The sequence below is a fragment of the Pipra filicauda genome, unplaced genomic scaffold, assembly GCF_003945595.2.
Source record: "Pipra filicauda isolate LSUMZ 115617 unplaced genomic scaffold, ASM394559v2 scaffold127_size2900866_pilon, whole genome shotgun sequence".
Classification (NCBI taxonomy): domain Eukaryota; kingdom Metazoa; phylum Chordata; class Aves; order Passeriformes; family Pipridae; genus Pipra; species Pipra filicauda.
The window spans coordinates 1,502,571-1,530,190 of record NW_024103740.1 but is presented as its reverse complement, the minus strand read 5'-3'; the positions used below and the strand labels follow the sequence as shown (position 1 = coordinate 1,530,190).

Genomic DNA, 27,620 nt, shown 5'->3' with positions numbered 1-27,620 from the left:
ACAGCCTTTTCCAGTGTCAACTTGTCTGTTAATAAATAAATAAATAAAAAGTCATATATTCTACACTGACTGTCCAGTCTTTATGTTAAATTCCTTATACAAGATGTTGGCCGAGACATAGATTAAAGCTGATTTTTACTACCCCTGAAAATAAAGGCAGTTACTTTATGCAAGTATTATGGTTTCAAGAATTCACTCTATTTGCCAACAAACATTAGGAAACTTCCCCACAGGAAACTTTGTCCCTCTGAAAGGAAGCAGCAAGACTTTTTGAGAGTCACCTTTCAGGGGTCCTTGACAGCAACTGGCCTGACACGTTATCCCTTAACTCTCCTGGGTGTGCTGCTGGGCCAAGTTTTGCCCCTCACAGAAGATGGCATGAGGTGGCTCCATAGCTGTGACACTTTGTGGGCACTGTGCAGCACTCAGAGCAAACAGGAACTGGCTCAGCCGTGGCACAGGTTGCCATGAGCACCCAGCAAAAGCTGGGCTGAGGCTCCTCACAGAAACCCTGAAGAGGAAGCGCCGCAGCAGTGAGGGTACAGCACACACTGCCGGGATCGACAGGGGAGAATGAAAAACTAAACCAGGAGTGGTTAGAAGATGAGGAACAGTGATAACACCCAGGAAAAGGGAGGAAGGGGTAGAGAGATGACATAAGATAGGAAGTTTAAAAGTGGGAAGCTGAGAAAGGTTTTTACAGGAAGCACAGATGTGAGCTCATCTTCTTGAGCATCTACGTGTTTTGCAGGGGCTGGCAGAGTGTACTGAAGTACCCAACAGTAACATCATCTCCATGACAGGCACTTCAGAAAAAATAAAATCTTACTCTTCCCAAAAGCTTAAGCTCTGCCTTGAAACATAATCCTCTGCTGTTTGCTTTTCTGCTCGTCTCCTTCCATCAATCATTTCAAGCACCGGGAAACCCGTAGTTCCAGCAGTACCTGACACCGTTTCCATTAAAGATACCTCTGCTACCTCATCCAAAAGATTAGAATTTCAAAGTCTGCATTGTATGACACGTCTAAATTCCTTTTAAAAAAGAGACCTACAAACACCTAATGAACGTGCAATAACCTATATTGCTGCTTTGTTTGTCGTAAACTTCCTCAGGGAATCCTCTGCATAACATTTAAAATCCCTTTGCACAAGACTTTAAGCCACGCATATATTAGATGTGCAGCAAAAAACTGCATGAGAAAACCATCCTTTTCTCAACAGGCAGGTGAAACAGCAATGTTCCAGCACAGAACAGCTCCCCTACACCCCATAAAACTCCTGCATTGTCATTTACTCACATTTAAGCGTTTGTCTTCTTGTTACCTAAGTAGCAGCATGGAAGGCTTCTGTTACACTAATCCATGCAGTGTGAAATAGAGATTTTAAGCAGGCAAGCAACATTGAAAGTATTTCCAAACACCACAGTAAGGAGCAAGAATAGTACATCCTAATTTGGGGATCTGGATGATCACCTTGCATACAAGCCTGCTTCAACTGAGAAATCAACACCAACCCAATGATAGCCTGTAACAACTAATCACTCTAACCCAGAAACTGCTTGCAATGATGACCGGAGTACCTGTGCAGGAGAGTACAAATAAAATCTGCAGGCATGCAGATGTATAACCTGTTCACCTCAGATGAGACTGGCAAAACTAAGATGCTCCAAAAATACAGAGACACAGATGGAAACAGAGGCTAATCACGTACTCATCAAAAGCCAGTTAATTTATTTTTCCATTTATTATGCCTAGAATATTTGGACAGAAAAACCCCCAAATTTATTTATTTTTTTAAAGCTTCTGCTCTCTCTGCTCACACACATGAACATCAAACACTGTCAAATGCCCCTTTTTCCCTGCAAGCACATGCTCCAAGAACACCCCCCTGCTTCAGCCGCTGTCCCTGCAGAGCTGCTGCTGCTGGATGTCAGGCTAAGCTGCCTCCTGACCCCGCCTGAGTGGAGCGAGGCACTTGCTGCTGGAACTCCCCATCCCACGGTGGCTGCAGTTGGGCTTATTCAGAGCCCATCAGCATGGGCTGCCCAAGGCAGGTCCACGCAGGTGGAATACTAATGGGCTCTCCACCACCCTTCTGCATTGCTGGGCTTTGCCATGATCCAATTTTAACAGTGCTGGGGGGTTTTCTGACACGCTGCAAATGAGCCAACATTAATATCGTGATTTTACACGACGACTGAAGTGTCACGTCCCAAGCAGCACCTGCAAAAAAATGTCCAAATGCAGATCAAATCACAGCATCCAGAGTCCCCAGGGGAGGAAAAGCTGCACAGCTCCATCCACAGAAATCCATTTGACATGATCTTGAAATACAGACTAATAGAAGTTTCTCCCTGACAGAGTCCACACCAGGCCTCTTGCTCTCCAGAGGAAAAAACCAGGCATTTTTGTACAGAAACGCTCTGCTCCTTTGCCTCCTGAAGACTTTGAAATCACACACACACTTATTAGTTATTCCATGCAGGCATGTGAACCTTTGCACTTGGGTGTTGAAGGAAAAATTTATCCTTGACGTAAAAATCAATCACATTAACAGAGAGACTTTCCAAACTCCTGCAGGTTCGCTCCAAAGAAAGCACTAATTCTTTTTTTAACTTTGAATGAGTCAGATAAAGCATCTACTTGGGGCTTTGTTTGTAGGAATTAAACATTTATGTGAGATCCCTGAGAACTTTATGTAACAGCATTTAACAGAAAATTAATGTTCCAAACCCACTTTTATTTGAATCTGTATTCAAAACCGCAGCAATTCTCAGGGGCTGGTATTGTAGCAACTGTTTCAGGGCTCTCAAACTTGTTCTCTTCCAAACTAGGAAAATCTGGCAAATCTATCATAACTTATGAGATATTTAAAACAAAAGGATAAATGACAATGGCAGAAGTTTGACAAGCTGATGAATAATCAGAAAGCTAAAGGAAGAACATCTCAGCAGCAAATGTTACAAAGAAGTCATTTATTTTCTCACGGAGTAATAAGCTAGAGGTTTATTCAATTTTTAAAAGGTTTACCATCCCTGCAGTTCAAGGATTGGTTTAACTACCATAGTTAGGCAATGAAATGCTGCACAGTTCCTAACATCACTGCATTTCTGAAAGCAGCAAACAGCAACATGTACCAGTCAATGTCTGTAAATCAATCTGCTGGGACACAAGAAGTGCTAAACGAACCAAAACTCCTAGTAAATAGTATATTGTAGAATATTTCTACAAAGATGGATGCAAATAGAGTAACACAGAGCTCTGAGGAGAAACTGGTGGAGGACTGTAAAGGTAAGCCCCATAAAGCACAATTTCAGAAGACAACAATAAAATTCTAAGAGTCTTGCAGTCAAATCCAAAAGGTTCAAATAGAAGGAAAGCAGATTGATGTTAGCTTTACAGAAGTCCTAGGACCAATTATGTGTGTTAAAATAACAAAATACTAATTTGGAAGAGGCATTTTCCTGGACCATTGAGATGCAGGGAGGAAGAGGAAAAAAAATGAAAAAATGAAATATGTGGAAAGCTACAGCTAAACATTTCTTTTGTAACACACTTCAGTTTCCTGAAGTCGAACCAATATTTATGCACAAACCTGCCTTCAAATCAGAAGCACACTCCCCTCTCTTGGTTTGTTTGCTTTGCCTTTTTCACAATACAGACCAATCATTACATGTGACACAAAAGCCTCTGAATAACCCCACTGTGACTGGGGGCCTCTCTGCCTAAACATATAGTAAAGTAACATTCCTGCTTCAAAGACAACTTACAAGATCCATAGAGACAAAAGACTCAATCCAGAAAGAAAATGAGGCACAGAAGCCAGCAAAGGCCACAAAAAAAGGTCAGCAAGAGTAAAACTTAGGAGTTCTGTCCCCTTGTATCCAGTATTACCCCTGCACAGTCAAGAGGTCTCCCAGCATCCTCTGATCCTTTCTCCCAATCCCAGTAATAAACTGTAACGTCCTCTGAACTCGGGAGGAGATACAGGCCAATGAGAGAAGCTACTCTTGCACTGTGCAGAACAAAAGTCATCAGTATGTAGTCTGCCTCACAAGGCTTAAGGTCACTTCTCTACAGGAATCAAGCACAAAGATCACTCTATATTTAATTTAACCAAGATAAAGTTACTGCAGAGATGTTGGATAACTTCACTAGAGGGCCTGAACTGCAACTTGTAACATTAATTTGAAATTATCGCTAGAACTCAGAAATTCAAGGTTTAGTAAATTATCAATGCTTTAGTAATCAAAACATAATTCAAGCCATGAATTAATTTGAAATTATAAAAATAGAGAGTCTTCACATAGTACTAATTTATCCATCTTTGGCTGCTTTATATTCCACAGTGATTGATTCATTATATATTCTTACCTTAAGATATGCTTTAAATATGGTTTAAAATTCTAAAGACAGCATTATCAACTGAAACGCAGCAGCAAAAACTAATTTAAATAGTGAATAATGAATACAGTGGTAGTTTATGAAAAACTGCCAGATGACTAAGAAAAACTAACAAGGTCAGCACCTCACTTGCTATGTCATCTTTTATTTCTCCAAATTTACTACAGGTCTTAATTTAAGAGCATTAAATAACATGCTTTTCTAACTGCAAACACAGTTTACTTTCTAAGAGAAGCTTCTGAGGTCACTGTATGTTACATTTTGTTGTCATATCTGTCCTTTCAATTTTTTCAAGCTAGAAAGACACCAACAGGAAACTGGAAATCCAGGTGCATAAAAACCAAGTAAGGGTTTTTTTAAGCATCAGCTCCTGCACAGTTTTAACTGGCATCACATCCCTCCCGGTACTTCTGATTTGTCATTTCCTCAGCTGAGGTTACAAAGTTCTGTCAACTGTCAGGTATCCTCAACCATAAGATGCTCCAATCAGTCCTTACCAAGAAGATGCTCAATCTCTTCTTCATGATGACACGCCCTGTCTGGTTCTGAGAAACAACTCATATGTACAGGGAAAATACTCTTAGAGGCAGAGGGAAAAAAGCAGGCCAAGAAAGGAGGATCAGCTGTTTATTTGACAAAGTGACTTTTAATACAGCTTTTAAAAGAAGTTATCATCTTGGTGATGCACAGAAGCACTACCAAACTTACTCCAGGTTTCTGAATCTCAGAGAAAGCCCTCGACATATGTTTTGCAACAATAAAAATGGATACTTTACTTTTAATAGTTATTAAAATCTTTCAGGCAACGTCCAATCATGGCAGGATGCTGCTCCTCACCGTCTGACAACTTTCTCCAGCAGTGTCCTGTCAACAGCTCCAGAATGGAATTGTTCATTACTATATTCCAGACTCATAATTCCTCACCTCTTTATCATCTATATTGCTGATAACTTCTAGCAGATTAGCAAGAGTTCACTTTCCTTTGCAGAAAGTGCACTGTTTATGCTCCAAACTCCTGATGACACACACATAAACACTGGGGGGGGAAATACAGAAACTGGCAAGAGACCAGTGGGTAGGATCCCACTGACGACCTATATAAACAAGGAGACTGCAAATAAATACAAGATATCACGCTCCTGTGCTGTTAAAAAGGTCACCAGATTATCAACATTTATTTTAGATAAAGACAGACTACTTTCCTTTCCAAATCTCTACTTCATTGTGCTTTCTGTTCCAGCTATATATATATAAATTTGTGCCAAGGATGTTCTTTGTAATGTAGCAAACATGAAACAAAACTTAGTGGGCAGTTTTTGTTTCAATTACCAAGAAGAAAAGTTACCACAAGGAAAAAAAAAAATGAAAGTAGCAGACAGACATGACTTCTCAACTAAAGTTCCTTTAAAGAAAACCTGAAGGCTTTACACAGCTTTAAGCTGAAATCAAATGTGACAAGAGCTTTTGGATGTGCTGCAAGAGACCAACAGTAACAATTTTGTTAAGAATCAAAAAGCTGGTTTGCCACAGCAGCACTACTCTGCACAGTCTATGCTCTCCAAACACCTGAGCTGTGTACAAATACAAATTTCACCTTGTCACCTGTTAAAGTTCTTTTTCCTTGAGATTCACTCTCCACAGATGTAGTGTCACTGTCTTCCTCCATGCAACAAAACAGTGTTCACAGGGAGTCTAGAGCTGCTTTATGCAGCATCAAAGTCCTGGGATGGGCTGACACACTACTGCCTTACAAGGACAGCATCAACCCTTTGATCTGACTTCCACTCTGCAAGAAACCTCCTCCTCCATACACATATGCATATAAACACATATATATGTATATAAGGCTGGTTGATTCATTAATAAATAGGGCACAGGGAAAAACATGTATTCTACATGTATTTGTTCATTCCATATTTGGGACAAGTGCATTTCATAAGCAGGGAGAAAAATCCTTAAATGCTTTGCATTGGCAAAAGAGCTCTAAACATTAGCTCGGGATGTTCACACATCTGCCGTCGTATAAATGTCACAGCACACTGCTGTAGCTAAGGGCAGAGTTTGTATTGCCTCCCTGGCAATGTGAACCAAAACTGAACTTGATTTTGAGTAAGAAATGTTAAAGGAAACATCAACCTGAGCTTAGAAAACAAAATGTCAAATTGGTGAAAAGCTCCGGGTGACTCTGAGTGCAGTCAGTCACTACCGATCACTGCTAAATATTTCAGGTCTTACAGCTGTGCCAAGCATTTAAAACTCAAAAGGACAAATGCTGGAGCAAACAAGCCTTAAGGTGAAATCTTAACTCCTCCAAAGTAATTGAAAATTTTTCCACCAGCTTCAGAGGAATTTAGAATCCTCACTGGATGCTACATATTAAAGGATAGCGGGCGTTCTCGTTTTAATTTAACTCATAAATGATCTTGAAAAGGTAGAAATTGGAAATATCAAGCACAGTGTCCTTGAGCCAAGCTAACAGAAACATTAGCATTAGGTAAAGCTCCTGCACAGTGACATGGATGAATCACACACACACATATCCAAGAACAGCACTTCACCTGAAGCCTGAACTCCACTACCTGTCTCCCCTTTGACCTTCCAACACACCACAAAAGCACAGATGTGTCCTGCTACGACCAGCATGGTAGAACATTACCCTGTGATACCTGTACTAACTTCTAGTTCCCATAGAGCCTCTAGTCTTCATTTAAGAGACTCCAGCATCAGAAAATTGACAGTCTTCCTAAGAAATTCCTTCCATATTCAATTGCTTTCGCTGTTAATACAGTATATGGTATTTCAAACACCGCTTGCAACTTTCCCATTATGCTACACTATATTATGCCACCACTGTAGGGCACACAGTGCAGTGCTCTTTGAGACAAGGCACACCCACCCAAAGCTGAAGTTTATTTTACACCACTATTTATAAAATATAAAAAACATGCTAAACCCTGTTTCCATTGTCGCTTTCAATATCCGTGAGTAGCTACCAGCCTTTTCCTATTGCTAGTATGGAAAAGCAACACAGAAAGATGCTTCTCTTAAAGCAGCTGGGATCATAAGGAGAATACACAAGTGAAAGAAGCAATTTCTAGGGAAATGGGAGGAGGAGGGAAGTAAGTGCATGCTTTACTGAGAGAGTTCACTGTGGACTTTTCACAGCCTCAAAAGCATGATCATCCCTTCTCAGTTGGCCTTTTGATTGGGTAAAATAACTATTTGGATGTAGGACTCAAAGGTTTACTAAGTCAGTTTGTCAATGATACTGAACTGGGAGGAGCTGTTGACTCCCTCCAAGGCAGAGACACCCTGACAAATCAGAGGGCTGGACAATCAACCATATGAACTTTAACAAAGGCAAGTGCTGGATTCTGCACCTGGGATGGGGCAACCCCGGATGTACAGACAAACTGAGGAATGAGATGCTGGAAAAGAGCACCACAGAAATGGACCTGGGAGTCCTGGTGGATGGCAAGTTGAGTATGAGTCAGCAGTGCCCTGGCAGCCAGGAAGGTCAACCCTGTCCTGGGGTGCATCAGGCAAAGCCTCGCCAGCCGGTCGAGGGAGGGGATTGTCCCTCTCTGCTCTGCACGGGGGTGGCATCACCTCCAATACTGTGTGTAGTTTTTCTAACTGACTGAAAAAGATGGTGCCTGCTCTCCAATACCCACATTTCCACTTCTGCTTACAGTGACTTCACAGCAGACTTTCCAATGTACTTTCTACTTCAAGCTAAAAATTCACCTTGGAGTGGAAAGCCCTGACAAATTCCTTTGCCCTATTTGCTCTGCTCCTACCCCATAACTTGATTTGATGAGGACCTTTCACTAAGTCTGGCACAGAATCTGCAGTTACTTTCGGCACAGAAACAAGGGTCAGCCATGGCACAAAAATGTCATCAATGCAAAATGGATGCAAATGAGGAGTCAAAGACTTCAAATTAGCCAAAGTAAGCAAAGGTTGTGCTACAGATGCAGTTAGCAATACAACCCCATGTTAACATAAGCCATGAAGTGTCACCCTGCACTAGTTTTTGTTGGTTCATGTCAGCCCTGACCCCTCCAGCTGTCATCCAAAGAGGAAACTACCATAACACATTAGATGAAGATGGAGAAGTGACTTTGTTTTTAACTTAGAGTTAGAGTAAAAAACTGTTTCTCTTCATCTTACTGTAAATATTAGTTTAATATTTAAACATGCTTAAAAATAGCAATTTGTTTGAAGGTAAATGCTTAATTCTTCTTTATAAAGATCCTTTATAAAAAATAAAGGATCAAAAAAAAATAATTATATTTTGGAACAAGTCTCTCGTAGTTGATTCCTGGTTGGCACCTAAGCTCAAAAGCAGTTGCTCACTCAACTCTCTCCCCTGGTGGGATGAGGTAGAGGATTGGAAGAGTAAAAGTGGGAAAATTCATGGGTTGAGATAAAGACAGTTTAACAGGTGAAGCAGAACTCATACACACAAGCAAAGCAACACAAGGACTTCATTCACCACTGCCCATGGGCAGGCAGGTGTTCAGCCACCCCAGGACAGCAGGGCTCCATCACAGTGACAGTGAACTGAGAAGGCAAACGCCTTCACTCCGAACATTCCGCCTTCCTCCTTCTTCACCCAGGTTTATACACCGAGCATGACACCATATGGTCTGGAATTGGGTCAGTCAGGGTCAGCTGTCCCAGCTGTGTCCCCTCCCAACTCCTTGTGCACCCCCAGCCTCCTCACCAGCATGGCTGTACAAGAATCAGAAAAGGCCCTGACATGGTGCAAACTCTGCTCAGCCATAACCAAAACATCTCTGCATTATCAACACTTTCCAGCACAAATCCAAGACATAGCCCCATTTCCTACGGAGAAAATTAATTCTACCCCAGCCATAACCAGCACAAAGTCATATACTCAGGACTTGGGTCATTAGCCCACAGTAACTATATCATAGTAAAACTCCACCAGCTTTGGGGGGGATCAAGTACACCCACAGAACAGCACCCTACAAGTGCCTACATGAAGACTTAGTATCACATAAACTTCCAAGGTTTAAACCCACACCTTCACTTATTTTGCCACCACTTTCACTTGTTGGTAAGTCCTTATTTATATTATTCAATATCTAAAGGAGTTGTGAGTTCACATCAAACATGAAGCACTTGCCAGGGTCCCTTGCTGCACAAATAAAAGCTACATGCCAGAAACACATTTCCAGAGGCAATATGCTAAGTACCAGCTACAAAGACACTCTACAGAGCATGCAAGTGCATAATGTGAATTTCTACAACCATTTGCTTTTGGTATTGATCAAAGTTGGCCTATGTCTGCAAAAAGGGGACAAAACTGTTACTCAAATGCTCAGAAACACTGAATGATCTTTGTTCAGAAAAAGGAGGGAGGAACAGAACTAGAGATACACATCAGTGAGAATAAAAAATGACAGGGAGAGCATGAATATCTGATCTTTAGAAAGAAGAAAGGTGCCAGCTGAAAGGGACCACAGACATGGACATGAAACCAAGTTTCCATGGTGCTCTGAGGGAGAATCCAAACGGAAAGTTCATCTCTGCAGCAGCGATGAGTTGTCTCTGCACCAGCGATGACGAGACGCAGGTGAATCAGACGTTGTGTGGGCCGAGGGGTGGCTGAAGTTGAAGCCTGCAGGATGGCTGGCACAGCTCTGGCTCAGTGCTGGACATCCTGGTACGATGGGTCGCACATGTGGGCCCTGGGAAGCGGCCACGGCACCGCTCAGCAATCAAACACTGAACACTTCCACGTGTCCCTGCCTTGGGCCAACAGAAACAGCAGCAGCAGCAAGCTCAGCCTGATGTGGGAATAAAGGAGTGCGTTTTCAATAAAAAGGGATTTGGAGATAAGTGCAACAACAGTTCCCAAAAAGAGTCAGGAGTTAACAGAGTAGTAAGAGAAATAAGCAGTTCTAAGATAATTTTATCCTACACAGGTTGGTTCTAACTTCTCATGAGCTAAGTGACTAAAGTCACCTTCCTTCCAGTAGCAACTGATACCTCTAAAAATCCACAAAACACAATCTGAAATAATTATTAAAACATAAGTCCTTGCACATACATACAAGTCTTTCTTTTTCATTTTTTTCAAACACAATATCTGTAGTGACAGGCAGGGTCTAAGTGATCAGATTCCTCAAGCTTGACTTAAAGACTTAACATAGCCCTGCTCTACTCTACAAACCATTATCTCATCTGTAGGCAAACTGTGAAAGCTGTCTAAGATCGGGGCATCCTGGAAGCACTCTCTGCTCCCAGGGCACATCCACTGTTGTGGTGCAGCTTCACTGAAGAATTACACATTTTTCTGGCTTCCCCTTCCCACCTACATTGTCAAACCCTGGTCTATAAGCCTGAAGATCTTAAACTCAGGAAAAAACTGCCTAAAAAAAGAAAATAATTGCAGAAATGAATAGGCAGGGAGGCAGCCTGATCAGTGTAGTAGCAAAGAGTTGCTTTGTTACTAAACACAGGTTGCAAACAATTCTTAGTTATTCTTCTTTCCTTGTATGAAGAAGTTTTCTTACGAAATTGTTAAAATTGGTATAACCAGAGTTTTGCCAGAATTAAAACACCTGTAAAGGGTTTCTGTACAGTCCTGATTTTGATTTTGTTTTTACTCAACTGTGAGCCACATAACTGCTCCCCAGAACTGCAGGCAGATAAATGCCTGTTCACATGGTCATTCTTCCAAGAACAGGACTCAGCCTCAGCAGCATATTGCAGCACCCTCACAGCATTTCCTTGTGGCAAGAAAAGAGCTTTTTGGCTAATTTAAACACGTTTGAGTAATTCATGAAGTGGTTAATAAACTGCTAACACAAAAAGTATTACTCAGCAAGTCTGTTCAACTCCGCAGGAAGTTTCCTTGAGTAAGACTGAATTGTTTGGTCAACAGATTCCTGCCCACAGAAGTTTAAGTTGCAGTTGAGAATGCCTTAAGTAGTGTCTTCTTATGAACTGTATCACCAGTGAGAAAACATCTGTGTTCATTTTGTTTATTCAGCAAGCTTTAGAGCATTAGGGGTAACAGAAAATCATCTTCTCAAGGACTTAGTGCTGGAATGGCCAAAGGTTTTTGGGTTTGTTTTTTCTCCCCTACATACACACACACACAGAAGGACTACTTAAGGAGATTGGTAATCCTACAAGAAATACTAGGCTTGCAACCAGGTACGTTCAGAAGATATTCTTATTTATGTTGACATGTGCAAAGCAAAGGATTTCATAAATATCAGTGCTGAATCCTTAAAAATAAAATGCACAGGAGTGAAGCAGCACAAGCTGCTTCCACTACTGGCAGGTGAATGCTGGGCTGTGGGAAATGTCACCTTTCACTGACTTACCCCAGAGCACAGGTTTTAGGCCACAGAAGTGTGCAGCTCACAGAAAAATGATCCCAATTACAGATGTAGCAGAAAGAAGATAAAATGGGCTCCCTACCACCAACTGCTCCAAAACAGAAACAACCACTGAAAAGCAAGCTAGGCACAACCCAAGCCCATAGCACTGGTAACAAGATCTAACCAACAAGTGGTTGCCATCACTGTCCAGACCTGGACCATCCATCCCAACAAATCAGGGTCTATCAGACAGCCCAAGCAGGAGGGTCTCTTTTCTTGTCACAGGAAAGATGCCTGCACAACCCACCTGGGTAGGTTAAGGGCTGGCAACTGTTTTGTCAACCATCAGTTTTAGTTCTGGTTCAAAGTCAAGACTCTGAAACTGAAACAAAGAGAAGAACTTGTGTGATTCTGGGAACCCTGTGGGGGTGATGCTGGGCACACACCCAAAGCACAGAGCTGTATGCAACAACCGTTTTTTGCCCTGGTATTGGAATAAGAATTTGTCACAGCAAAGTACATTTATACCATCTTCTTAGTCATGGTAATCCTCAAGAGATATCGTGGCAAAAAACCACTTATGCTTTGCTTCAAATACACCTTCTCTTCTGTATTCCCAAGTGAGTCACTTGTCAAGTTATGAATGCCCCTTAAACCTTCAAACTCCTATGGCTGACTGGTCTATCCAGGATAGCCACCCTCTTGTAAAAAAAACAAACAACTCCAAACAACAAACAGACCAGGTTGTTTGGCAAATGTGGCCTCTCAGTGCAGCTTCAATAGGTGCATTTGTAGTCTGCCAGGAAGTGGTGCACACAAACCAGGCCCATATCCAGTGACTTGGTGCTTCTGTTTGACTAATGGGAAGCAGAGACAACCAGCCCTGTATTTTCCTCCTCCATGAGAAGGCCACACAAGCAGCGTTCTGTAAAGCTGGGAGTTGAATCTACATCCATGTGCTGCCACACAGCCTTAGACACAGCACCTTTCTTCTAGACCCTGAGTTTTGTTCGATTTTTCATCAGTTAGACTCATACAATCATAGCATCATCAAGGTAGGAAGAGGCCCTAAGATCATCGAGTCCATAAACCAACCACTCAAGCTGACACACTGCACAAGCTGATGTGAATACAAGACAGTCCTTCAACATAAATGTTTGTAGTTTAACCTCACGGTGGTTGAACCCCGGGCAGAAAAATCACTTATGAGCAATTTGGAAATCTTCTTATGTAGGGCTCAATAAATTTAAATTAAATTCTAACACAGAATACAAATGAATTTTGAATACAAAGCAGGCATTTTGAACCCATTCAGAAACCCCACCCATTCCTTCCAAATCTGGCCCAAGAAGTCCACCAGTAATACACTTACTGAAGCAGATGACCTCTTAAGAGCTGATTGAGAGAATCAGAGGTAAAGCATAATGCAACACAGATGGATTCAACACGCCTGCCATCAACATAATGCTTCCATGCATAATGCAAAACTCAAGTGCAGTCTTCAGTAATGCATGAGCATCTTCAGTAATTCAGCATGGGATGAAATTATTAACATTGAACAACTTTTACTGAGACCAAACAAGGCCAGCAGAGTATGAAGGGCCTTAAAAAAAAAAAATCCGGAATTATAAGTTTTGGCAATCATAAAAACATTAAAAATGGAGAGTGATTATTTAATAATTCCACCACTGCTAACAGAAACATGCAGGAACTCGAGCTGTACCTGTCCAGCACCGTCAATCACTGTTATCACGGGTAATCTCCATTCAGGACACAGGACAGAAATTAAAATCAAAGTAATATACAATTCTTTTAACTTTTAAATTATTGCTTAATTTATATCGCAGATTTATATCACTTTTAGGTTTTACAGAAATAATATTTATAAAACCCACCTGAAGTGTTGCTATGAAATACTACCTTTTTTTCCCTTTTTTTATCATGGAACACTTTGGGACAACAGAACGACATTTATTTTAAGACCCTTTTCACTTTCACAACTTAAATGAAAATACAAAGACTGTATTAAAAAAAAAAACCCTAACACAATCATATTCATAAGACTATTCTTGACTCATTTTACACTCAAGTCTGCACTCCAGTTCCTAGTGAAAACACTCAGTGGTTCAGAGGAACCACAGGTTATTCTCAGTGTACTGTATTACCCAAGCTCTTTCTCATTTACATCTTCATCCTATAGCAAACACCTGAGCACACCGAAAATGATGAAACTTAATTGGCAGAGGTGTCTCAAAACCAGTCCTGTATAAAAATCTCTCACACATCCTGCTTACATAGGATAATGATCAAAGTCTGAACAAACACTAAACGTGAAGATTTTCTAAAAGAATCTGCTACTAAAAGAGCACGAACTTGATGAAGTGATGACTTGCCAAGTCCTAGGCTCATTTAAACTTGCTGCAAAGCAGAATATTTCTAGACAACAGCCAGTCTGGAAAATTCTAGACTAGGTAACTCTTGCTTATATTAATTGGCATTGAGACTCACAAATATATGACCACTGTGGAAGACAGGTATGTATTCCTGCCTCTGTTTGTATAAGTGGAAAACTGAGCCCTGAACACATTCTACCCTTGTAAACAGGAAGGGGAGAAATGCAAAAACCACCAAACCACCAACTCGCTACTAAAGAGATGATTCAAACACCTTTGGCACCTCTCTGTTGCTATGAAACTACCATCCTAACCCTAGCAACAGATCTGAACACTTGGGGACACATTTTGCTGTCTGCAGGCAGCGAAAAACAGGCAAATGCTGCAGAAGTGTTTATTTTAAGCAAACAGGAAACACTATTTCAAACTGGACAGCTACAAGTTCGGAAGAAAGCAGCTTAGCAATGACAGCAAAGAAAACAAAACCACACCAATTTAGTCAAAGGAGAAACAGTGTTCCATAACGGAGTTACTATTTACCAGGTGTGGAATAGAGACCTGGAGCACACTAATCCACCTCCTAACCAACACAGTCCCAGTTGAGTTACTGAAGTCAATGCCATAATTCCCAGTAGCTTCCAACTAGACCTTGAACCAGCCTCTGCACCCACTGACAAAAGCTCCAGAAACAGGAGTGAACTGTTCAAGAAGGAGGAGGAATTTAATACACGAGACTATGCTAAAACTAAGAACAAAATACAAACATTTACTAACAAGCAAATCATATAGCACCTTGCTCTACCAAAGGCTTCAAAGCACTGAAGTGGTTTGTCTAGGTGGCAGAATTTAGATCAAAGCCTGGCTAGGTCTGGTAAGTAAACTGGAAACCCAACCCAGAGGCTGAATCCAGGACAGTATGGAATTCAAGGGCTTCCTTTCACTTCTCCCTTCCAAGTGACACACACTCCACAAACAGAGAGCATTTGGAGGACAGTGTGTGACTGCTGAACACTCGCTGCAAAATTACAGTGACACTTCAAAAGCAACAAAATGCTCCAGCAGTTGCTGAGCTGTCCACACTGTCCAAATATGGAAACCTCAAAGAACCATTTGACCTGCAAGACACTTTTTTCCCCCCTCCATAATTACATTCATTCATGAGTATGAGTCCTTGATGTGAGAATTATTGTAAACTTACATCACCGCAACTATAAAGTGAAAATCTCCTGACGGACTTAAACTACAAAATAACCTACTGATAACATTCTGAGAGCATGAGATCGTTGCTCAGTCTGACAGACTGGTGATGGTACTAAAATGGACAAAACCCAAACCACTTAGAAAACTTTGTCAAACTTGTCTGAAATCTAGTAAAGCACTTTTTACTTATATATTTCGTTGTATAAAGGCAAACAAACTCTGCAACTTAACTGTCACATCAAATACCTTTGAGTCAAATTCTACTGTGTGGAGTATGTGCTTAAACCCATGGATCCCACAGCACCTTCAGAACTAAAGTCCCAGGTTACAGGAACTTACCTAAATTGTCGAATAAACCTGGCTCTTTCTGTGTCAACTACCTCTTTAAAATGACCATTTGTTATGAGATTCCCTTCTGGAAAGTTCCTGTCCTCTAAAAGCATGATAAACACATTTTGACTTATCCTGCTTTTAAACTGGTTATGCTCTCAGAAGTCCCACAGAGCCTTAAGCTGACCTTTCTGTTCTTCCCCATACACAAACTTATCCTGCACTAACTCTCCTCCTGCCTGTCCCATGAGGCATCTCACTGAAGCCCTAATGGAGGGGAGCAAGCACCCAAAACTCACACTCTAGATGGCCACTGCAGCTTCACACGAGAGGGGCAGGAAATGGCCAGTGCAGTTTGCTCTTCTCAGATATCCAGGAGGGAGAAAAATCAACTTCAAAAGAAATAAAAGAGAAAAGAATATCACATTTTATAACTGGGGATTGGGGGTGAGGAGAGGAAATCACTGTTTACACTGCCTGTAAAGTGAGCGGGTTTGAGACCATCTTTTCCTAATAAATAGTCATTAATCACTTGCAGTCACTTAGCACAGGAGGTCAATGCGGTGGCAGCCTGGCCAGTGTAAATGTTTAATACTGAATTAGATTAGAAAGGCTCGGGACAGTGTCATCATAGCTACAGTGTTACCTGCAAAACCTACCAAATTCCCTTTGTTTTCAGTATTACTGGTGCCTAACCTGGGCCTTTGGGAATGAGATGACAGGATCTTGCTATGAAGGCACAGACACAGCAAACGTCACAGAGCTGACCACAGAAAGCCAGATGGCCATGAGCTTATTACACCATTTTATCACAGTACTGCTGTAAAACACTATCCCCTATTTTGACCACATCTCTGTTATTAGAAACACAAACACAGGGATGATGATCTGCCTGTGAGGTAGACTGCATAGAAATCTCCAGCTCTCTCCTATGGGCACCCAAACAGCACATGGGCACTGCCATGACATGCCAGAACTACAGACACAAACGTCCTCATTTGTGTGCACAGAGCTAAAAGAGCAGGATTCAGATGGCTTTATGAGAATATTTCATAATCCTCCTCCTGCCGTCCCCAACTCAGCAGCTCAGTCAGAGCCAACTGCAGTTATAATTATCACCATAATTATTATTTTAATAAGAACCAATGACTTATCAAAATATTGCGCTGAAGACTTGCATATCTTTTGTTGTAAAGCTGCCAAAAAGCCAGTTCGTTGCTGAGGTACTGCTGCATGTTCACTGTTAGCAGGCAGCACCTCCAAGTTTCTATTTATGCAACTGAGTGACTAAACTCAATTCAAGTGAATGCCAAAATGTGAGCAATTTGAGGCACAGTAGCTGTGCAAGGTATTATTACTCTACTAGTGTATACACACTAACAGCTTTGTTTACTACATTTACTCCTCTTCTGCTTGTTTGCTTGGGTTTTACACGTTGTAGGCTGCTGAACTTAGATGCCCCAAGTAGCCACCTGAAATCATATTTACATATTTAAACAGCTGTGTCACGCATCCATTGAAAGTTTCAAGCCCATAAGCATCTAAGTCAATATAATTTGGTGCCTAGATTCATCTCCAGCTACCCAAATGTGGACCACTGCAGACAAGCTGCTATTTTTCATGAGAGTATTTTTTCAACCAGGTAATATAAGCTTGGTAAGAGATTATTTTTTATTCACATGCTTGTTCAAGATGACTCCAATCGGATCTCTGGTAACACTCCATTTCTACAGAGAAGTCCAGTTTACATTTTCATAATTAGCAGATGGTCATTTAGCTGGTTACAGTTCCAGGTACACTGCCATGCTGAGGGAAAAGTTCCTCAGTTTAAATAACTAATGACCCTGGGGCAACTCCTGAAGTGTGGCCAGTTCTCACCCAGCTAAACTTACAAGTAGAACATGTGAGATGTGGTCTCTACTTTGCCTCTATGACATGTGGTTGTACAACTCTAAAGAAACAAAAACTTCCCATTGAAATGTCATTTTTCAGGTTTGTCTGTTCCTCTCCAAGTAAGGGTCAGTGGGCTGGATGGAGTTTCAGGGAACTTGCTTGACTTTAGTCAATACAGTCACAACCTCAACCGCTTTTTCGTTCAAAGATGTTTTAAGTGAACTGTGTGTCCTCCTGAATCAGAGACAGTGCAATTATAAAGACCAAAACTACCTACAAATAGGCTGAGTTTTAAGAACAAAACGAGAGACCTCTCAAAAATTCAGAGAGCATGAAATCTAAAACTCACCATGACAAAAAGTCAGTGAATAACACTAGGTCGAAGAAAAATACCCAGATTCCACCAACACAACTGAACCAAAAAGTACATCTGAAGGGCAAGCAAAGGCTGCAGCATGAAGTAAAAATGACTGTCCGTGACTCATTCAACCAAATCCAAGTTAAACTGAAGTCTGCAGTGTCATTCAGCTTTGTAGAGTTGTTTTAAATAAGCATCCCACTTACTCTCTAATAATAGAACAGCAACAGAACAGTAGATTGAAAACAAAATATATGTGGGAAGTATTCACGATCTGACCTCAGTGTCAACCACACACTAGTGTGAAATCTTTTTTAGCTAACTTTTTTAATTAACTGGTACTCATTTATTGTTTTAATTTCATCACCAAAAAAAGAAAAGAAGCAAAGTATAGACATGTTATAAATAGTTCATCCCTTGGAGGAATTCTCTAATCATCTCTAAAAATAAGAAGTCACATGATTTAACTGTCCTGCACTGCCCCTTTCGGTACTCAGCAAGGTTACACTATATATAAGTTTAGGTAATGTTACATGTTGCTCAAGTTTTATATCCACACAATTATAAGGCCTGGCCTCTTCACTTCTAGCCCTTACTCAAACTCAGTAAAGCATTCAGTCCTGTATCTCATGTAAAGCCTGGGAATAACTCCGTAGGAGGCAGAGGTCCACAAGGCACCAAAACCATTTTGTGCTTCCCAGTGAATCCTGGAAATATTCTTTACTTGCCCAAAAACTGGGCAGCCAATTTATAATACTAGCCTCTTACTAGATTCTTTCTTGATCCATCCATGCTAATCAATCCTTTGACTCAACCTACCCTTAGGGTGTGCAGTGCTAATCACAGAGAAATTCTGATGAGCGAGTGGAAATCACTGAAGAAGAGTTTGTGGAAGTCCTGTGCTGAACAGGTCCCTGATGGTAAAACTGCAGAAGTTCCACATGTGACTCTTGTTAAGCACCAGCAGCTATACTTGCTATTCAGCCTGTAAGCTCTTCAAGGCAGGGACCTTTCCTCACATGTGTCTCTAAAGCTTCTAGTGCCCAGATGGTGCCATGCAAATGAATAATAATTATATTTTCATGTAGACCATTATCGTGCATAATGTAAATTACTTTCACTGATCCAAGAGGAAATAATTTTCTCATTTTGAAATGAAAAGAGAGAGTAAAAATAATGATTACTTGTTTGATGCTATTATTATAACAATAATTACATTTGTGGGTCCAGAAACCTCAGCTGGTCTGTACTGACTTTAATGGAGCTATGCCAATGCATGGCAGCTGACAAGCTGGTCCTGGTCATTGCCGAAGATCTCAGCGACCTCCCAAGGACTGATTACCTCAAACCCACACCACTTCCACCAAAGATGGGAAGTTAATTAAGCACACTTTGCAGACTGGGGAAGAGAAACACCAGACCTGGCATGTGAAGGAATGGATTCCTACACTGGCAGGGCAGGTCCCTGAGCGTCACTGCCATGGCCCCTCCCTTGCCGGTGCAGAGGAGCGGTGCTTGTGCACGTATCCAGACCTCAGGAGAGCTGACTCGCCTTCTGGAGGCACTCACCTCTCTCTATTTATTAGAAGGCCTTAGACCGCCCAAATTTAGCACCCCAGGTGAGATTCATTCAAAAGGGGACACCCATAATCACCAGCATCAAACATGAAATGGGCAAATAAAGTTGGGACCTGCCAGGATTTGGCTCCTCTGGAGGAAAGAAATCAAAACAATTATCAGACCAAAGAGAACCATCAATAACTGAAACCTCCAAAACTACATGTGGCTTTTAGCTATGTGGCTCTAAATGCTTTGCTAAAGATGTCAAGGGGTTACTGATGAGAGAAGGCAATCAAGACTTCTGCTTTCACTTTTCCCACAGAGCAGTCTCCTGTTCAGCATGTGCTCTGTGGAACAGCATCAAAGGCCTATCATTGCAAGCCTAAGAATCAGAATTAAACACTTGAAAGTGCTACTCCTCAAACTCCAGTAATACAAGCGGTTATACACACCAGAACCCATGTTCCCTGCAAGTATCTGCACAGGGATGCTCCCGCATCTGCTCAAATCAGACATCCCACCAGCCTAAATTAGGAGAAAAAAATACAGGACATTGTATTCCAATTAAAGAGTCACTGTAAAAGCTGCAGTGAAGTGTCAGATCTAATTTTAACACTGTAAGGAAAAATTAGGAAATATTTGATTAAAATTAATCCTTGAGGTTATATAATTTGACTGTTCCTACAAATTAAGTTCACTTCATGCTTTCATTGTACTCCTGTCCCTTCAGCAAGCACTAATAAGATGCCGTATCACAGATATCGGACTTCCAATGATGAAGGGAAAAAATATTTTGAAACATATTTCTGAATTCAGCCAAAACATGTGGCAGGTAATGAGGGCCTTTTACATCAAAAAGTACCCATTTTTCAATAGCTAACAGGAAGTAAATGGGATTTGTACATCTCCTGTACAACAGCTGGTCTTCTCTTGCTAAAAAATTAAAAGGCTTCTATTTCAAAGGGAACATCTGCAAAATCCCATCATACATTAAAGAATAAAAATCTGGCACAACAAAAAATGCACCAGTGGCCTGAAAAAGACTTTCGATCCGTTTTGTATAACACCTTCCCACACTCCTGCAGAGAAGATGCTTAACGAGGTAACTGCTGCAGGAGACCATCAATCTATCTGGTTCTAATACTCCTCTTAAATGATGCATACATTAGTTCTCTTACAGAAAAGATTTGTTTGTTTTATTAACGTGTGCCTTGTTAAGTGTGACTTTGTAAAAATCATTACCCAGCTTCCAGCTGCAGATGTATTGTCTCCCCCCTTTGCCATTACAAAATGATTAGTTGTCTCCATTCTCCTTTTCAACTGTTATTGAAGCTGTAGTGCAGCATGATTAAGCTCCCGATAACAAGTAAAACTGTACTTAATGGTCAAGTCACTACTATGGACCCATTCTCTAAGAAATATATCATTTGTGGCCACACAATAGCTCGACATTATTAATTTTATTCACAACCTAAGGTACCTTAACTAAGCTGTTTGAGTGAGACCAGTGCACTAAAACAAGTGAGACTCAGTTTCCAGAGCTTGATTCACCACTGGACTGAAGTTTAACATGCAAATGACCAGCTCATATTAAGCCCCTTTGCACCTTTCAGGTCCAAAAGTTTTTCTGCAAACCGGTTTTCCCTCATTTCTTGTGTTCAGAGACGAAATTATTGAAGCCACATGTCTACATCAACAAGCTTCTTAGAGGGGAGGATGTTTAACTAGGTACCCTCAGCAGAGGGTAGGTTCAGGCTGTGTGCATGTTTCTGGCAAAACAGTGCTGGGAATCCCCCGGCAGAATCTGAACGTTCCAGGGGCAAATACACTTCAAAAGAACCTGAGAGAACCTCAAGCTTTTGAATTACATACAAGGTGAATTCTGCACCATTCTTAGTCTGGGGAAGCATTTTGAAAAGGCGGAGGGAAAGAACTGATGGATGGACTTCAGAGAAAGTGGAGTAAAGACTCCTGGGTTTTCTTTGCTGTATGATTCCTGCGGTGTTCTCCAGCATTAGAGTTGCTGCTACTTTGCCATTAGTTACAACAACTGATCACAGGTTTTAAAACTGTTACCGTGGAGTAGAGCAGCAGCCACTGGATGCCTTTCCTTGCTTCAGTAACCAACAGGGAATACAGAGTTTAGGTACAGTTAGGTACACTTTTGACTTCTTTCACCTTTAACCTGGTGGAGCTCAGTGTGCATGACCAGGAGTTGACAAGGAAGGAAGCAAGAAAGAATATAATGTACTTGAGCACATTCAGCTGATCAACCCATGGAGGACCCAGCCTCGCTCTCCGCATTCCCAGGAGAAGAAACACCACATTTCCCTCTACAGAAATAAAAATAAGGAGGAGAGGCACTAGTGATGCTCAGGACTGTCCTCCCTAGCTTAACTTCTGTTTGGAATTAAAGCTCCTTGCTGTCCCTGAATGCATGACACTTTCTTTTCATTCTACAGTTCTGAACATTTTGAGCTATCGATACGTTTGGTTCCTTTGTCAGCTTCATGCTGGAAGAAACACGCCATTTCTTTACAATGAATACACAAAACTTCAGACTAAAGAAACGCTTTGATCCCACACCAGCAGGCAAGAGCTGTATTTCACTCAACTGACACAGTAACAATGCACTGGCATTTTTGCTTTATGGCAAAACAGGCAGCAATGAAAACCCAACGGTACCAGGAGGCACAAAGGAGCAGCACGTACCCACAGACGTGGCCTTCGACACTGAATTCCGAGGCAGGGGCCACAGCTGGGTGACACGAGAGCATCCCTGCGACACACAACTGCCCCTCAGTGGAATGCCAGGCGCGAGATGCGACCACAGCAGATGCTTTGCTGCCACATCCCTCTCATCACCAGCGACCCTGAAGCGGGGATTGGATTTGCATTCCATTTTCTTCCCTTTGGGCTCCCAACACACAACATCCACGAGCCCCTTCCACCATGGCTAGCAGGCTGCATTAAAAAGGCCTGAGACTGAGCAGTATGCTTATGGTATTTTCGCAAAAAGCTGTTGAACACTTTTCAAAGACCCTCACATAAAGATCAACCCATTCTCAGAAGGCAGCTTAATTCTTCCACCCTTTCGATGCTTGAGTTTTGCTGCATGAATAAAGCTTGTGCAATGGGTGCTGAGCAGCTGCAAAAAGGGTTGCAAGTACCCACTGAAATCACTGCTAACGACACAGTTCACACTTCTTTAAAATTATCTATAAGCTGGTTTAATTAAATATGGAACAACTGCAGGAAACTGCTTATGACTAATGAAAGCTCCAGATGTAGCTGGCCAGGGGATCTAGCACAGTAAGTGTTTTCAGTTGCAAAATAGCTCCATTCAAAATTGCTTCTTCCTGCCAAGTTGGCAATTCCCATTCAATTACACACAGGTACGGAGGGGCAGCCCTTTTACTATTGGTACAATGTTATTTCATTTACCAAATTATATTGCTTATTACACGTATCTGACAACATTTAATAAAAAGCTAAATACCCTTTAAGCACCTGGTTCAAAGGACTATGTTTCTTTTCCCATAGACACAAATTACCAAATCCTCACACTACTTATGTCCAACTCAGGAAAGTAAAATAGGCATCCCCATTTCAGTCTTGCACGTAAAGCAGAAACAAATTAAAACTAAAGTAAATAAAAATGCTGTAACTTTCAGACACAGGTTTGAGAAGCACTACCTTCAGCAAAGTGTCCAAAATCTGGCTTGCATAATTATTTAGTATAAACACTCTTATAAAGGTAGTTAGCGGGGCAAGTGAAAAAACATGATCAAGTACTACATCACAGACAAACATTTAGCAGCCTTTCAAAAATATACTCCTCTAAATACATTAAAACACACCACTCCCTTCACAGACCAAAGACACATTAAAATTAATACTTTTTTTTTGGTGAAGGGCCCCTAAGATGCACTTAACCCAAAGATATTTGGATATAATGGAACTACAGTATTCACACCAGCCAGCTTATCCAACTGTTGCAAAGCAATTTGACATACACAAACTTTGGGGAACTTGGATTGAGAAGGATAATAAATTTGCTTGGGTATTTCATAAATTGCATTGTAATGTGGAAATAAAGCAAGAGGAAAAAAAGAAAATTTTCTTTCACATCAATTATGTATTGTGCAATTGCATTGATCACAGATTTTCCTCATGAACTGAGTCTGAAATCAAGACTGGGCCTGCCTCAGAGACAGGCAACATAGTCTGGGTCAGATAAATCAGCATCTGCATGTCAGGAGTGCCTGGGAACTTCACCTACCAATGTAAGCCAGCTGCCAGGTTTTTAAGGCAGAAATCTGCACAAACCCAATTTCCCTTATCGCTTTTCCACCAAGTACACATTTTAATCAATAAATGGATACTTAAGTGTGAGGTTTTGTATTCTGACAAAGTAATTTTAAGGATGGCGGCCACTTCCCAGGGTGCAGGTTAAGCAAAGCCACAAGTACCATAAAGTAATCTTGAAGAAGCATTGCCAAATCACCTCTTGACAAAACACTTTGCCAGTTATGCTGCCACTTGTCTTGAGCGTTGCTGCTTCCCAAAGTCAGACATTGTGGCACAGCCCAGTGAGATCCATACCAGTCGTTTAGATAACAAGGGGAAAATAGGCGCACTCAGCATGTGTTTTAAAACATGTTTTCTATTCAGAACCCCAGTGCTCCATCTTTAGGTCTTTGATCAAAACTGTATGCACAAAGGCGTGATTCAGAACTGCCAGCATCAAAATAATCATATTCTACGTCTGCGTGTCAGCAGCACGGAAACAATTAGCTCTCGGCCCCGAACTCGGCGCTTGTTCCAGCGCACTGGGCACAAACCGGACACTGTGCCAGGACGTTTGTAGGACAACTGCTAACACTACACATTCCAACACTGCCCCGGAGCCCACAGAAGAGGATCATTTCCTAGAAAGCCTGGGGAGCTGGGAAGCAGGGCTGGAGCCCCAGGTGCAGCCTGCCACCTCCCGGCCCCCTGTCTGCCCAGGTACCAGCATCCACCAACCTCAATAACCCACAGTGGAGAGACCAAGAAAGGAAAAAGCTGGAGAAGACTGAAAGATGAAAGAATAAAAGACCAGATAGACAGGAAAAGAGGCAGAGGGCAGGGTGCCGGAGGAAAAATAGTGGAGCCTAAATAGCTACGTTTATGAGAATGACAAGTACCAAGATAAGATTATGCATAGAGATAAAAACTGAATTCAGTAAACAAGAATTTTAATTTTCACCTCTAGAAAGCACAGCGGGATTTGCTCACACTGGATGGGTACGTACTACCTTTCATAAAAGTTGTCCCAAACGTTACTGACAGAGTACTTGTGTGTTCAGGGCACAGTTCTCTGCAGCCTTTCTGTGACCAAAACACCAACAGTCATTTAGCAGGGTAAATCATCTCCCCAAGCTCTTGCTTTCTCTCTCAAGACGTAAACAGAAATACAGAAATAGACAAAAATAAACATGCATACTCTGAGAGACAGCACTTATTTAATATAAGCCTACTGCTAAAAAAATTAAATGAAAATCAAAGGAAGCTTCTCTAGAGCTGAAAAATACTAGTACTGATGGTACATATCTTAGATTTGCATTAACTGACCAAGAACACTGTTAATTTGCTTTTTCAAGTGCCTATTAGAAAATTCAAAAATGCAACTGGTAATAGGGCCAGATTTGCAATCCCTTGCGGTTTCAGGCCCGAGTCATTTGAATGAAAACCGGGGAGTTTGCAAAAGAACGTGGTAAGAGACAGTCCCCATCCTGTGTGTGTAGTTTCAGTATCCCTGAGTTGTCAGCGGTTGATAAAATGATTGCATTACGTTTCACTGCCCGTCACCTTCCGGGCCTGTTAGAGCCGTGCAATAAAGAATAGAGCCTGTGCGGTTTTCTGGGAGGAAAAAACAAAAGTAGCAGTAAAACAAATCCCTACGAAGGTGCGAGACAGGCGGCTCTCCCGCGAAGTTCGGGGATGCCCGCCGCGGGCAGCGCCGGGGACGGGACGAGAGGAGAGATCCCTCTCTCAGGGACGAGAGAGGATCCCACGGATGCATTTTCTGGCTTTGCATCCCGGCCCCCGGCCCTCGTACCGGGGGCAGGACCGGCCCCGCACCGCGGCACCTGCGGGAGGCTCCCGCGCGGGGCGGGGGGACCGCGAGCCCCGGGGCGACCGCGCCTCGCTCGCCCCGAGTTCCCCGCGCCCCCCGCGCCGCCCTCCCGGCACGAGCGCGGCCGAACGGCGAGAGACGCCCGGGCGCTCCCGCTCCCCCGCCTACCATCGCCTTGCCGTGCGGGGCGGCGGGTCCGCGGCGCTGCGGCTGCCCCCGCTGGTCTCCGCCGCGGTCTCGCTTCTCGCGGCCGCCGCGCTGCTCCTCGCCGGCGTCGAGGGAGGTGAAATTCCAGACGAGGAGGGTCTGCAGGAGCAGCACGGTGAGCGCCGCCACCAGCGCCGAGCGGGAGCGCCGCGCCAGCCGCCGGGCGCACGGAGCCGCCACCATCTTCGCTGCTGCTGCTGCTGCCGCCGCCGCTGCTGCCGCCGCGCTCCCGAGAGCCGCCGCATCCGCCGCGGCACCGAGTTTTCAGCCGGGCAGAGCCAGACGTCAGCAGGAGGAGGGCGGAGGGGGGGAAGGAGGGAGGGAGGGAGGGAGAAGGAGGAGGTGTGCGCGGCGCGTGGGGATGGGGGAAGCCGGCGGGGAGCCCTGGCGGCGCGGCAGCCCGCGGGCCGGGGCAGCCCGGGGCCAGGGGTGGGGTTGGCGGAGGAAGAGGAAGGAGGAGGAGGAGGAGGGGGGTGGGCTGGAGGCGGAGGAGGAGCGGCAGTGGGGGCTGCTGCGGCTGCGGCTGCCGCCGGCGGGCGGGGGGGAGAGCCCCGGCCCTGCGCGAGGGGAAGGGGCCGGGGCGGGGCCGCTCCGCGGCTCACGGCGGGCGGGAAGACGGGCGAGGAGAGGAGGGGAGGGGGCGGCCGGCGCCGGGGCGGGCGGCGACTGCCATCTTCTGAGGGAACGCGGCCTCACGGCGGGCGGGAGCGGGGCGGCGGCACCTGGCGGGCGGCGGAGCCGCGGCCGCCTTTGCCCCTCACCTGGCGGGCGGCAGCCCCCGGTGCGAACACCGGCACGGACGCCTGCGGACCGTGTCAAGGACAAAAACGGTCCAAATTCCCCAAGACTGAGGGGTTTTTTTTGGATTTTTTTTTTTTTTTAAGCAAAAAGGTCACTGGCAGGGTTTGGCCTCAGCGGAGTGAGGGGGAGAGCAAGGTGCGACACCTCCATAGCACGGTGAGGTTTGCGGGTACCAGGCTTAGGCACGAGGTGACTGTAATTAAATACCCAGTGTCTCGAAAAGTGAACATAATGGACGACTTCAGTTGCCTTTTTCTCCCATACTGCTATTGGCTTTCTAATCTGAAAGATCTCATTATCTGATGGTAGTACTGAAGTAGGCATTTTTTTTAATCTGCCTGCACAGAGCCTCTTTTTGTAAGCCTAATTCCACTTTACAAATCAAATCCAAAGGTAAAAAAATACTATCTCCTGATAAGAACAGTTGTTTTTTTAAATGACAGCCAGGTGGGATTTGCAGAGACCACCAGGATTTTGTTTGCATTGAAAGTGCTTTAGTTTCTGATCTGAAGAAAATGAAACAAGTAGTAAGATTCAGAAGCATCCCTTATTAAGGGAATTTCCCTCACGATCCAGTGAAGCGACAAATAAAATTTCAGAGGGGGTATCCTTTGTTGCACTGTTTCAGAAGCGGATGAAGTACGTGGCAGATTAGTGGTAAGAAGCATTGTGCAAATACTTTACAGAGGTGCACATGATTGGACATACAGGCTTGCTAATGTTACAATTAATTTTTGATACTAATCTCATTATCTGCTGGAAGAATCAAGTTCAGAAATAAATAATCCGTTGCTCCTAATGCACAAATATTGAGTCTCTAGTGGTAAACTGCATCCTTGAGAAAACAAGCAAGGTGTTGTTCCATACACAGCAGTTCCTGGGCTCTCTTGGTCCTGTCCTGTCCTGCCCTCTGATGCTGTTGGATAATCACTTCCCAGCAGTTCTGTCCTGGTGCAAAACCATCAACTCATTGCAGTTGCTCCTCGTGGA

General features: G+C 43.1%; 1 protein-coding gene across 2 annotated transcripts in view; it reads right to left on the bottom strand.

The window, feature by feature from the left end:
- XYLT1 (xylosyltransferase 1) overlaps nt 1-26,232 on the bottom strand; it is a 183,692-nt gene extending 157,460 nt beyond the window's left edge. Inside the window, exon 1 of one of the 2 annotated variants that reach the window (XM_039390223.1) lies at nt 25,791-26,232. In XM_039390223.1, coding sequence (XP_039246157.1) covers nt 25,791-26,012 — 222 coding nt within the window. In that variant the 5' untranslated portion in view covers nt 26,013-26,232. The remainder of the gene's footprint in view (nt 1-25,790) is intronic. The other variant, XM_027743977.2, reaches the window with a different exon arrangement.
- Nucleotides 26,233-27,620: the final 1,388 nt, after the last annotated feature.